At 47.9% G+C, this 14,356-nt stretch overlaps 1 protein-coding gene across 1 annotated transcript in view; it reads right to left on the minus strand.

The window, feature by feature from the left end:
- sspo (SCO-spondin) overlaps positions 1-14,356 on the minus strand; it is an 83,400-nt gene that overhangs the window by 16,359 nt on the left and 52,685 nt on the right. The window contains 14 exon segments of the mRNA XM_064941019.1: positions 5,142-5,188; positions 5,500-5,764; positions 7,422-7,577; positions 7,827-8,003; positions 8,310-8,480; positions 8,718-8,764; positions 8,895-9,047; positions 9,153-9,393; positions 9,553-9,687; positions 10,171-10,338; positions 10,580-10,792; positions 11,229-11,393; positions 11,590-11,625; positions 11,730-11,950. Coding sequence (XP_064797091.1) covers positions 5,142-5,188; positions 5,500-5,764; positions 7,422-7,577; positions 7,827-8,003; positions 8,310-8,480; positions 8,718-8,764; positions 8,895-9,047; positions 9,153-9,393; positions 9,553-9,687; positions 10,171-10,338; positions 10,580-10,792; positions 11,229-11,393; positions 11,590-11,625; positions 11,730-11,950 — 2,195 coding nt within the window.

Here is a 14,356-nt window from a genome sequence, read left to right on the forward strand (position 1 = left end):
TGGACCCAGCGGCTCCGGACCCTTTTCACTCCGCCGTCGAGATCCAGGGAGCGATGCTAGGCAGACACGAGGAGGAATTGTCTGCTGCTCGACATGCCGTTGAGACCCTGGCCGTCCAAGTCTCCGACCTCACAAGACAGGTTCTCCAACTCCACCTCGATCCACCGCCCACTTCCAGGGTTTCCGAGTCTCCGGAGCCCAGGATCAACAACCCGCCGTGTTACTCTGGGGAGCCCACTGAGTGCCGCTCATTCCTCACTCAGTGTGATGTGGTGTTCTCTCTCCAGCCCAACACTTACTCCAGGAGCGCAGCCCGCATCGCCTACGTCATTTCTCTCCTTACCGGACGGGCGCGTGAGTGGGGCACGGCAATCTGGGAGGCGAGGGCTGAGTGTATTAACCAGTATCAGGACTTTAAGGAGGAGATGATACGGGTTTTTGACCGTTCTGTTTTTGGGGAGGAGGCTTCCAGGGCCCTGTCTTCCCTATGTCAGGGGAATCGATCCATAACGGATTATTCTATTGAGTTTCGCACTCTCGCTGCCTCTAGTGACTGGAACGAGCCGGCTTTGCTCGCTCGTTTTCTGGAGGGTCTCCTCGTCGAGGTTAAGGATGAGATCCTCTCCGGGAGGTTCCTTCCAGTCTGGACTCCTTAATAGCTCTCGCTATTCGCATAGAGCGACGGTTTGATCTTCGTCGCCGAGCTCGTGGAAAGGAGCTCGCGTTCTCCGTTGCTCCCCTCTCCACATCACTGCCACCTGCCGCATCACTGCCACCCTCCTCCGCCGGCTCGGATGCTGAGCCTATGCAGCCGGGGGGTATCCGCATCTCGGCCAAGGAGAAGGAACGGAGAATCACCAATCGCCTCTGTCTCTACTGCGGCTCCGCTGGTCATTTTGTCACCTCATGTCCAGTAAAAGCCAGAGCTCATCAGTAAGAGGAGGGCTACTGGTGAGCGCAACTACTCAGGCCTCTCCTTCTGGATCACGCACTACCTTTCCGGACCATCTCCGCTGGCCCGGTTCATCTGCTTCCTGCAGTGCCTTGATAGACTCTGGGGCGGAGGGCTGTTTTATGGACGAGACCTGGGCTCGGGAACATGACATTCCTCTCAGACAGTTAGGGGAGCCCACGGCCTTGTTCGCTTTAGATGGTAGTTCTCTCCCCAAGATTCAGCGTGAGACGCTGCCTTTAACCCTCACTGTCTCTGGTTATCATAGCGAAACCATTTCTTTTTTAATTTTTCGTTCACCTTTTACACCTGTTGTTTTGGGTCATCCCTGGCTAGTGCGCCATAACCCTTCTATTAATTGGTCTAGTAATACTATCCTATCCTGGAATGTTTCTTGTCATGTGACCTGTTTAATGTCTGCTATCCCTCCTGTTTCCTCTGTCTCTTCTTCACAGGAGGAGCCTGGCGATTTGACAGGGGTGCCGGAGGAGTATCACGATCTGCGCACGGTGTTCAGTCGTTCCAAGGCCACTTCTCTCCCTCCACACCGGTCGTATGACTGTAGTATTGATCTCCTTCCGGGAACTACTCCCCCGGGGTAGATTATACTCTCTGTCGGCTCCCGAACGTAAGGCTCTCGAGGATTATTTGTCGGTTTCGCTCGACGCCGGTACCATAGTCTCCTCCTCCTCTCCCGCCGGAGCGGGGTTTTTTTTGTTCAGAAGAAGGACGGGTCCCTGCGCCCATGCGTGGATTATCGAGGGCTGAATGACATAACAGTTAAGAATCGTTATCCGCTTCCTCTTATGTCTTCAGCCTTCGAGATCCTGCAGGGAGCCAGGTTTTTCACCAAATTGGACCTTCGTAACGCCTACCATCTCGTGCGCATCAGGGAGGGGGACGAGTGGAAGACGGCGTTTAACACTCCGTTAGGGCACTTTGAATACCGGGTTCTTCCTTTCGGCCTCGTTAACGCTCCAGCTGTCTTTCAGGCACTAGTTAACGACGTCCTGAGAGACATGCTGAACATTTTTGTTTTCGTTTACATGGACGATATCCTGATTTTTTCACCGTCTCTCTCGATTCATGTTCAGCACGTGCGACGCGTCCTCCAGCGCCTTTTGGAGAACTGTCTTTATGTGAAGGCTGAGAAGTGCACTTTTCATGCCGCCTCTGTCCCTTTTCTCGGTTCCGTTATTTCCGCTGAGGGCATTAAGATGGATCCCGCTAAGGTCCAGGCTGTCATTGATTGGCCCGTTCCTAAGTCACGCGTCGAGCTGCAGCGCTTTCTGGGCTTCGCTAATTTCTATCGTCGTTTCATCCGTAATTTCGGTCAGGTGGCAGCTCCCCTCACAGCCCTTACTTCTGTTAAGACGTGCTTTAAGTGGTCCGTTTCCGCCCAGGGAGCTTTTGATCTTCTTAAGAATCGTTTTACATCCGCACCTATTCTTGTTACACCTGACATCTCTAGTCAGTTTGTTGTTGAGGTTGACGCGTCAGAGGTGGGCGTGGGAGCCATTCTTTCTCAGCGCTCTCTCTCTGACGGCAAGGTCCATCCTTGCGCGTTTTCTCTCATCGCTTATCGCCGTCAGAACGTAACTATGATGTTGGTAATCGCGAACTGCTCGCCATCCGCTTAGCCCTAGGCGAATGGCGACAGTGGTTGGAGGGGCGACCGTTCCTTTTGTCGTTTGGACTGACCATAGGAACCTTGAGTACATCCGTTCAGCCAAACGACTTAATGCGCGTCAGGCTCGTTGGGCTCTGTTTTTCGCTCGTTTCGAGTTTGTTATTTCTTATCGTCCGGGCTCAAAAACACCAAGCCTGATGCTTTATCTCGTCTCTTCAGTTCTTCTGAGGTCTCCACCGACCCCGAGGGGATTCTCCCTGACGGGCGTGTTGTCGGGTTGACTGTCTGGGGAATTGAGAGGCAGGTAAAGCAAGCACTCGCTCACACTCCGTCGCCGCGAGCTTGTCCTAGGAACCTTCTGTTCGTTCCCGTTCCTACTCGTCCGGCCGTTCTTCAGTGGGCCCACTCTGCCAAGTTAGCCGGCCACCCCGGCGTTCGGGTACGCTCGCTTCCATTCGCCAGCGTTTCTGGTGGCCCACTCGGGAACGTGACGCGCGTCGATTTGTCGCCGCTTGTTCGGTCTGCGCGCAGACTAAATCTGGGAACTCTCCTCCTGCCGGCCGTCTCAGACCGCTTCCCATTCCCTCTCGACCGTGGTCTCACATCGCTTTAGATTTTATCACCGGACTGCCTTCATCAGCGGGGAAGACAGTTATTCTTACGGTTGTCGATAGATTCTCTAAGGCGGCTCATTTCATTCCTCTCGCTAAGCTCCCTTCTGCTAAGGAGACGGCTCAGATCATTATCGAGAATGTTTTCCGAATTCATGGCCTTCCGTCTGACGTCGTTTCCGACAGAGGCCCGCAGTTCACGTCTCAATTTTGGAGGGAGTTTTGCCGTTTGATTGGGGCTTCCGTCAGTCTCTCGTCCGGCTTTCATCCCCAGTCTAACGGTCAAGCCGAACGGGCCAATCAGACTGTTGGTCGCATTTTACGCAGTCTTTCTTTTCGTAACCCTGCGTCTTGGTCAGAACAGCTCCCCTGGGCAGAGTACGCCCACAACTCGCTTCCCTCGTCTGCTACCGGTCTATCTCCTTTTCAGAGTAGCCTCGGGTATCAGCCTCCGCTGTTCTCATCTCAGCTCGCCGAGTCCTGCGTCCCCTCCGCTCAGGCTTTTGTCCAGCGTTGCGAGCGCACCTGGAAGGGGGTCAGGTCGGCACTTTGCCGTAATAGGCGCAGACTGTGAGGGCCGCTAATAAGCGTAGGACCAAGAGTCCTAGATATTGTTGCGGTCAGAGAGTATGGCTCTCCACTCAGAACCTTCCCCTTAAGACAGCTTCTCGCAAGTTGGCCCCGCGGTTCATTGGTCCGTTCCGTATTTCTCAGGTCATTAATCCTGTCGCAGTGCGACTTCTTCTCCAGCGCTATCTTCGTCGCGTTCACCCGGTCTTCCATGTCTCCTGTGTTAAGCCCGTTCTTCGCGCCCCCGCTCGTCCCTCCCCCCCCCCATCCTTGTCGAGGGCGCACCCATCTACAGGGTTCGTAAGATTTTGGACATGCGCCCTCGGGGCCGTGGTCATCAGTACCTAGTGGATTGGGAGGGGTACGGTCCTGAGGAGAGGAGTTGGGTTCCCTCTCGGGACGTGCTGGACCGTTCGCTGATCGATGATTTCCTCCGTTGCCGCCAGGTTTCCTCCTCGAGTGCGCCAGGAGGCGCTCGGTGAGTGGGGGGGTACTGTCATGTCTTGTTATGTCTGTTCCTGTCCTTTCTCTTCACTCTGTCTCTCTCTGCTGGTCTTTTTAGGTTACCTTCTCTGTCTCTCATTCTTCAGCTGTTCTACATCTCCCCTAACTAGCTCATTCACTCTTTCCCACCTGTTCTCTCTTCCCCCTCTGATTAGGTCTCTATTTCTCTCTCTGTTCCTGCTACTTTCAGTGTCTGATTCTTGTTTGTGTTTTTGATGCCAGAAGCAAGCTGTCGTCCCGTTTGCTTCCACCTTGTCCTATCCTGTCGGAGTCCGCCTGGCAGGTGCATCCTGCATTATACTAACGTTCTTTTTGTTCCATTGACTACGTTGGAAGAGGATTTATGCCATTCCTGTTTTTCATTAAAGAACTCTGTTTTCTGTTAAAACCGCTTTTGGGTCTTCACTCAAGTACATAACACACTGTGGCTGGGTTAACAAGAGGTTTATCTTTAAAATGGTGTATAAACTTGTATGTTTGAGGAATTTTAAGTATGAGATTTCTGTTGTTTGAATTTGGCACCCTGCAATTTCACTGGCTGTTGGCGAGGTGGGACGCTCACATCCCAAACGATCCCAGAGAAGTTAATTGGCCCTCCAAGTTTTCTGAGCTAAAAATGTAAATGATTTAATTAAGTGATTTTAAATTTGAAAATTGGTTCCGAAGCATAATAGAGAGACTGTATATAAATATAAGCAAGGTTCAAAACTGTTATGTTCTAGTCAAATGTTTTATCTCTTTGGGCTTCTTGTGATCAATTTACAGTCTACAAATGATTTGTAATTATGTTCCGGTCCCACGGCCATCCACCCAGGTAAAAAATGACCACGCGGCTAAATCTAGTTGATGATCCCTGGACAACAATATGTCTTACCTTCACACTCTCGCATGTCACACTGCAACGTCCCATTATGACAGAGGCTGGGAGGGAATCAGACAATACAAAGAGAGTCATAATACATTTACCTCTAAAACCATCTCATTGTACTATGCAGACTATTTAATTATATATAGACTACATCTTATTATTCTGTGTATGGGTCTATCTACAGAGGCCACAGGGGGAAAATGTAGCTTTAAAAATGCACATCTATTTAATGGTCTAGCTTAGTGTTCCTCTCTCTTGGCCTTTGCTTCCTTGTTATTATCTGTGTATATTCTGAAACTATGGGTACCATATTGAAACTTTGTATAGTTTCTCCTTCACTTGTTAAAAGAGTTAAGTCACTTACCAGGTGCTGCAGTCTATAGTGACCATGGTCCCCTGTGGCACAATCACAGAGACAGGTCTCCCTGAGGCCTGATGTTGGAGGTGTACACAGCCACACTGCTCTAGGGCCACACAGGTCCCATTCTGCTGCAGCAAGCCCTGAGGGCAGTAGCAGCCAGGGGTACACTCCTGTATCCCCGCACACAGTGCCTTCTGCCCCTGCAGTGCACACTGCTTCTCACAGGGGGAGCCACACTCAGAGTACTGGAACGGTTTCTCACAAGAGTCTGAAAGAGAGAAGATCTCATGTCACACACACACACACACACACACACACACACACACACACACACACACACACACAGACAGACCAGCTGGCTGGTGTGTTTACGGATATATTCAACCTCTCCCTATCCCAGTCTGTTGTCCACACATGCTGCAAGATGGCCACCATTGTTCCTGTACCCAAAAAGGCAAAGATAACTGAACTAAATGACTACCGCCCCATAGCACTCAATTCTGTCATCATGAAGTGCTTTGAGAGACTAGTCAATGATCATATCACCTCCACCTTCCCTGCCACCCTAGACCCACTTCAGTTTGCATACCGCCACAACAGGTCCACAGACGATGCAATCACCATCACACTGCACACTGCCCTATCCCATCTGGACAAGAGGAATACCTATGTAAGAATGCTGTTCATTGACTACAGCTCAGCATTTAACACCATTGTACCCTCCAAGCTCATCATTAAGCTGGAGACCTGGGTCAACAACCCCGCCGTGTGCAATTGGGTCCTGGACTTTCTGACGGGCCGCCCCCAGATGGTGAAGGGTGGAAACAACATATCCACTTCGCTGATCCTCAACACTGGGGCCCCACAAGGGTGCATGCTCAACCCCCTCCTGTACTCCCTGTTCACCCATGACTGCGTGGAAGTCAATACAACAGTAGTGGGCTTGATTACCAACAACAATGAGACAGCCTACAGGGAGGAGGTGAGGGCACTCTGAGTGTGGTGTCAGGAAAACAACCTCTCACTCAATGTCAACAAAACAAAGGAGATGATTGTGGACTTCAGGAAAACAGCAGAGGGAGCACCCCCCTATCCACATCGAAGGTACAGTAGTGATGAAGGTGGAAAGTTTTAAGTTCCCCGGCATACACATCACAGACAAACTGAAATGATCCACCCACACAAACAGTGTGGTGGAGAAAGCGCAACAGCGCCTCTTAAACATATGGAGGCTGAAGATATTTGGCTTGTCACCTAAAACCCTGACAAACTTTTACAGATGCACAATCGAGAGCACCCTGTCGGGATGTATCACCGCCTGGTACGGCAATTGCACCGCCTTCAACTGAAAAGCTCTCCAGAGGGTGGAGAGCACAACGCATTACCGGAGGCAAACTACCTTCCCTCCAAGACACCTACAGCATCCGATGTCACAGGAAGGCCAAAAAGATAATCAAGGACAACAACCACCCGAGCCACTGCCTGTTCACCCCGCCACCATCCAGAAGGCGAGGTCGAGAGACTGAAAAACAGCTTCTATCTCAAGGCCATCAGACTGCTAAACAGTAATCACTAACTCAGAGAGGCTGCTGCCCACATATAGACTCCACGTTAATAAATTGATCACTAGACACTTTAAACAATGACACTTTAATAATGTTAACATATCTTACATTACTCATCTCGTATGTATATGCTGTACCTCATACCATCTATTGCACCTTGCCTATGCCACTTAGATTTGTGTGAATAAGGTAGTTGTTGGGGAATTGTTAGATTACTTGTTAGATATTACTGCATTGTAAGAACTAGAAACACAAGAATTTCACTAAACTCGCATTAACATCTGCTAACCATGTGTATGTGACCAATAACATTTGATTTGACAGAGAAAACCCACTGAAAGCATTATTATGTGGCCTCACCATGACAGTGGTCTAGTGTGCAGGTTCTGCTCTGGGTGTCCAGACTGGAACAGTGCTGTCCCTTGGTGGCTGGTGAGAGTGGTGCACGGTGACGCTGCTGCCTCTGGGACACACAGTAGCAGGCGGACCACTCGGTCCACTCTGACATGGGACATTCTGGACAAACACACAGGGAAGAAGTCAAAGATGGAGAAAAGTATAGCCTTACTGGAAACTGTATTGTTTAGCCAAGAGAGGCTGCGATTGGCTCTTTGGGTTTGTGTCCTAATTGTTTACTATGTGGCAGAGCCTGGATAGCAGTCTTTCCTGGTCAGATTAAGTAAATCAAGTTTTTTATTATAGAATGTGCTTGGTGTCTAAGAGTATACATGAATACAGCCAGAGATATTATTGAGGTCATGCTACCTGGACAGGGTCTCTTATAGCACAGCTGAGTCTCCTCTCTGTTCCTCTCCGCCTCTACCTCAGGGGGGCAGGCACCCTCCCCCTCTCCTTCACACACACACACCCTGCGTCGCCACACCACCCCCGCGCCACAGCTGCGGGAGCAGCGGGACCATAGTGACCAAGGGCAAAGGTCATCTGGAAACAGGAGACGTGTGGTTCATAACAACAGTCGAAAACAAGAAGAGGGATAGAGGGATGAGAGAGGAACAGGTGTGTCCCTGTAGACCTGTACGATTACAGTTTCTACACGTGTCGAGTGCAAACCACTCCCATTGGTTCAGAGCCGAACCAGATGGAATAGGTCAGTTTTTGAGTATTATTTATTATGAATGAATCTGAATGGTGTCATCAACATGGTCCAATTCTGTCAGATCGACATTAAAGGCCTACAGGAAAGTGTTAGGGTTGGGTTTGTAATTGATCGACAGTAGTCTGTGTTACCGAGGCAGGGAGGTGTGTGACAGCCTTGACCGTCTCTCTCCGGTCCGCTGCAGACTGTCCCGTTGTTACGGGGAGGAGGGTTGATACAGGCCCGGCTCCGAATTTGAGTGCCCCGCCCACACGTCACAGGACAGTCCGACCACACCGACCAGGGCGTCCAACCACCATCCACTGTCAACCAGAAGAGGAGTGATTGGCAGGCTACACAGCCAATCACAATACTTGGAACGCAATTCATTGTTTTTATCATAAGTGAGAGGCATTCTCTCTGCAGTGATATGGTTGTATGTGTATTTTTGACTGATCAAATTCGATTTCGCAATCCATCAAAGAAGAACAAATTGACGCAAATGCATGACACCAACTTCATCAAATGTGCAGGTAGGTATAAGAACATATTGAACACACCTCGACAGTCAATATCTTGGCAATAGTCTCCCTCTGGGGTGCATGTGCTGAGAGAGAACAAACGCGGAAAATGTTCAAATTCAAAGTCAGTACAAAAATCTACTGTACCATTAATGCCCCTATAACACTATATCACTGAGCTATTTCATCATCTATATTGTAGTTCTACGACCTCACCATTGTTTACATTCTCCCTGCAACCACGTGTCTCCCACGGTCAGCTCCTGGTTGTCATGGACACAAAGGGGTGGGCAGGGCCCGGGGTCACATGACTTGTGCTGCACCTCCTCAAACTGGCAAACCGCTCCTTCACGCTCTGGTATTAGAGATCTCATAGGACACACACACACACACACACAATATCAATATCTGACATCCTGTGTATGTGTGTGTGTATGTGTGTGTTTGTGTGTGTCTCTTTTCTTCTTTTCTCACCTGAAGCGGGTTCTCTGGCCCCGCCCACAGGAAGTGCTGCAGGGCGCCCAATTAGACCAGGAGCTCCATGTGCAGCTGGCCTCTCGGCAGCTCTGATTGGTGCAGGAAAGCAGTCCGTCTGCGCAGCTGCAATTGTTGCAGTCCACCTGGTGCCAGCTGCCTGCAGCCCAGCTCTGACCCAAAGAGTCCACACAGTCACACTGCCATACCTGCACACACACCCCGTCCTGCTGCAGCTGACCTGGAACAACACACATATTTATAGTGTTATTAGTAGATTTATACATGCAATGGAAGACATCTGATCTGTGTACAGTACTTAATATAGCTCAGTATAATAGTTCATGTCAATTCATGACAGAAAGAATAGTTGACTGTGAAAATGTAACCGGTCACTCGCCTTTTGGGCAGCGGCACCCAGGCTGGCACTCTGTGTTGCCCTGACACTGGATGCCCTGCTGGAGGTCTGAGCAGCGCTGAGGACACTCGTTGGCACAGGGCACAACCTCCTGGCCCACTGGGCAACCCTTCTCATCTGGGACACATGTATGATAGTACAGCATGGTTAAGTATGTTTAAAAACACTTCTCCATCCATCTTTTTTTCTATCCAAGGGACATATTTTTTTAGTCTGTGACTGAGGTGAGAGAGATACAAAGAGAGAGAGAGAGAGCAGAGAGAGAGAGATGGAGAGAGAGCAGAGAGAGCAGAGAGAGAGAGAGATGGAGAGAGAGCAGAGAGAGAGAGATAGCGAGAGCAGATAGAGCATTGAGAGAGATGGAGAGAGAGTAGAGAGAAGAGAGAGAGATAGAGAGAGCAGATAGAGCAGAGGGAGAGAGATGGAGAGAGTAGAGCAGAGAGAGATAGAGCAGAGAGAGAGATAGAGAGATAGTGAGCCGATTGAGCAGTGAGAGAGAGAGAGAGATGGAGAGAGAGAGAGAGGGAGAGGGAGCAGAGAAAGAAAGAGAAAGAGAGAGCAGATAGAGCAGAGAGATAGAGATAGAGATATCGGTCTTACCACAGGGTTTGGTGTTGCAGGGTTTCACCTGGTTCTTCTCTCCCTCACACTTGCGCCCGCCATTTTTGGGCGGGGGGCTGAAGCAAGAGCGGGTTCGGATGGAGCGCCCGCCCCCACAGCGCTTGTCACAGAGAGACCAGGGGCTCCAGCGAGACCAGCCTCCGTCCACTGACACACAAAGAGAGGGTCCTTTAACTATGCCGCCACACTGGGGAACAAAATCAGCCCTACACCCCGTGCTTATCTATCAAATGTTTTCAGATATATCAGTGGCTATTAAGAAGTGATTCATTTCCACACATTCATATCAGATTAAATTAGTTTTAAATGGCATTTAGTGGACAGTAAAAATCCCAAATGCAAACAGCATGCAGAGTAGCTGCGTCTATTACAGTGTCAGTGCACCAACCTCGACAGGCCTTTATGTTACAGAAGCGATTCTCCAGGTTACCCCCCAGTATGTCTTCACACCAGGAACCGTTGACCCCGGGGGTCAGGAAGGTGCGTAACCTCTGCTGCTGACCCACGCCGCAGGAGCGCGAGCACGCCGCCCACTCGCCCCACTCCATCCACGTGCAGTTCCTCTGGGCGCAGTCGTCCCCTACACACACCCCACCGCCATCTGGTAACAGACAGACATACATGATAGCGAGGACTGTGGTATTTCAAAATAAGGGACAGTACTGACATGAAGGAAATGAAAAAGGAGCACTGAGGCCTGCAGCATGGTTTACATTATACATCTATGCCACAGGAGGTTGGTGGCACCTTAATTGGGGAGAACGGGCTCATGGTAAAGACTGGAGTGCTATCAGTGGAATGGTATTAAATACGTGACATTCCATTCGCTCCCTTCCAGCCATTATTATGAGCTGTCCTCCCTGTCAGCAGCCTCCACTGACCCATACTTAAAATGTTTGTCTTTTTTCACTTCCCTACTGTACTGAAAAAGGACACATTCAACCTGACAGAAAATACACATGGGACTACTGCATTAGAGCTAAGGGAACAGTAGCTGGACATTAGGATATGGGATTGGAGAAGAAAGGGGACATTACCAGGACACTGGGACAGGTTGCAGGCCTTCTCCTGACGGGTGTCCCCTGAGCAGGGGGGTCTGACACACCGCCTCTGACGGGACTTGAGGGCCGGTGTCAGGGAATCGCTACACGACCGAGAGCAGGAGGTCCACGACGACCACTGAGAGAAGCCTGCATCCTCATCTACAGGGAGGGAGGGAGATCAACTGAGCCTCAGCAAGTTTTTATTGTACAATTAACAAGTTCCTAGAACACAATAGTTCATACTGTAGATAGAACATTTAAAGTGGGGAAGTAATAAGTGAGAGTGAGTGGGGAGCCTCAAAAGTGAGAAAGAGGTCACTAGGGTAAGGAAGCCCTGTGGTGTGTGGAGTGTTACCTGGTAGAGAGGGCTCTTCTGTGGGGCCGATGATCACTGTAAAGGATTACACAAGGATTACAAAACATAATAGGTAACGTCATATTTTAGTATATTGCGTACCTGATGCTATTACATTCCTGGAGAGTACAGTTCAGTACCTGGGCAGTCTGTAGCCTGGCAGTAGGTGCTCTCTTGCTGGGGCCCCAGGCAGTCTCGTCCCCCGTAGGCCGGTGCCGGGTGGCTGCAGGCTCGGTTGCGGGTTTTCAGGCCCAGGCCCCCACAGGACAGGGAGCAGGGGCTCCAAGGGCCCCAGGGGGACAGACCCCCGTCTACGGGACACGGTTCCAAGGAACAGTTCCACAAACCATGTTGGCACCCGCTACAGGCAGACAGGAGGGTCAGAAAATAACTTAGGCTGTGAATAGTTCAACTATATATATATATATATATATATATATATATATATACCCCTTGACCTTTTCCACATTTTGTTGTGTTAGTCTGAATTTAAACTGGATTAAATTGAGATTGTGTGTCACTGGCCAACACATAATGTCCCCATAATGTCAAAGTAGAACTATGTTTTTAGAATCTTTTACAAATGAATAAAAAAATGAAAAAATTAAATGTCAATAAGTATTCAACCCTTTCATGGCAAGCCTCAATAAGTTCAAGAGTAAAAATGTGATCAACAAGTTACACAATAACTTGCATGGACTCACTCTGTGTGCAATAATAGTGTTTAACATGATTTTTGAATGACTACCTCATCTCTGTACACACACATACAGGTAATTGTAAGGTCCCTCAGTTGAGCAGTGAATTTCAAACTCAGATTCAACCACAAAGATGACATTGAATGTTCCTGAGTGGTATAGTTACACTTTTGACTTAAAACAATCTATGGAAAGACTAGAAAATGGTTACCTAGCCAGGATAAACAACCAACTTGAAAGAGCTTGAAGAATTTTAAAAAGAAGTGCAAATATTGTACAATCCAGGTGTGGAAAGCTCTTAGAGCCTTACCCAGAAATACTCACAGCTATAATCGCTGCCAAAAGTTGATTCTAAAATGTATTGACTCAGGGGTGTGAATACTTATGTAAATGAGATATGTATGTATTTCATTTTCAATAAATTTGCAAATATTCTAAAAACATGTTTTAACTTTGTCATTATGGAGTATTGTGTGTAGATGGGTGAGAAAACATCAATTGAATCCATTTTGAATTCAGGCTGTACCACAACAAAATGTTGAATAAGACCAGGGGTGTTGATTATGTAACAACATTTCCATGTTACAGGCACTGTCTTAGTATAAGGAGAAATGATATACCATACATACCACAGTTTATAACAGATTTACATTCTATGTTAAGGATAGCCACTGATTATACACAGATGTGTGCTTGATTAGATGTAACAAACATTTACATTCTATGTTACCAGTATACCTCTCAGTCCCATTGGTCTTAGTTTACAAGTATAGGAGAAATAACTGATGATAACAGATTTACATTGTGTACCAGTCCCATTGGAGGTTGATACCACTGATGATAACAGATTTACATTCTATGTTACACAGTATACCTCTCAGTCCCATTGGAGGTTGATACCACTGATGATAACAGATTTACATTCTATGTTACACAGTATACCTCTCAGTCCCATTGGAGGTTGATACCACTGATGATAACAGATTTACATTCTATGTTACACAGTATACCTCTCAGTCCCATTGGAGGTTGATACCACTGATGATAACAGATTTACATTCTATGTTACACAGTATACCTCTCAGTCCCATTGGAGGTTGATACCACTGATGATAACAGATTTACATTCTATGTTACACAGTATACCTCTCAGTCCCATTGGAGGTTGATACCACTGATGATAACAGATTTACATTCTATGTTACACAGTATACCTCTCAGTCCCATTGGAGGTTGATACCACTGATGATAACAGATTTACATTCTATGTTACACAGTATACCTCTCAGTCCCATTGGAGGTTGATATACCACTGATGATAACAGATTTACATTCTATGTTACACAGTATACCTCTCAGTCCCATTGGAGGTTACCACTGATGATAACAGATTTACATTCTATGTTACACAGTATACCACTCAGTCCCATTGGAGGTATACACTGATTTTTACATTCTATGTTACACAGTATACCTCTCAGTCCCATTGGAGGTTGATACCACTGATGATAACAGATTTACATTCTATGTTACACAGTATACCTCTCAGTCCCATTGGAGGTTGATACCACTGATGATAACAGATTTACATTCTATGTTACACAGTATACCTCTCAGTCCCATTGGAGGTTGATACCACTGATGACAACAGATTTACATTCTATGACACAGTATACCTCTCAGTCCCATTGGAGGTTGATACCACTGATGATAACAGATTTACATTCTATGTTACACAGTATACCTCTCAGTCCCATTGGAGGTTGATACCACTGATGATAACAGATTTACATTCTATGTTACACAGTATACCTCTCATCCCATTGGAGGTTGATACCACTGATGATAACAGATTTACATTCTATGTTACACAGTATACCTCTCAGTCCCATTGGAGGTTGATACCACTGATGATAACAGATTTACATTCTATGTTACACAGTATACCTCTCAGTCCCATTGGAGGTTGATACCACTGATGATAACAGATTTACATTCTATGTTACACAGTATACCTCTCAGTCCCATTGGAGGTTGATACCACTGATGATAACAGATTTACATTCTAT

This window comes from Oncorhynchus masou, chromosome 28, assembly GCF_036934945.1.
Source record: "Oncorhynchus masou masou isolate Uvic2021 chromosome 28, UVic_Omas_1.1, whole genome shotgun sequence".
Taxonomy (NCBI): domain Eukaryota; kingdom Metazoa; phylum Chordata; class Actinopteri; order Salmoniformes; family Salmonidae; genus Oncorhynchus; species Oncorhynchus masou.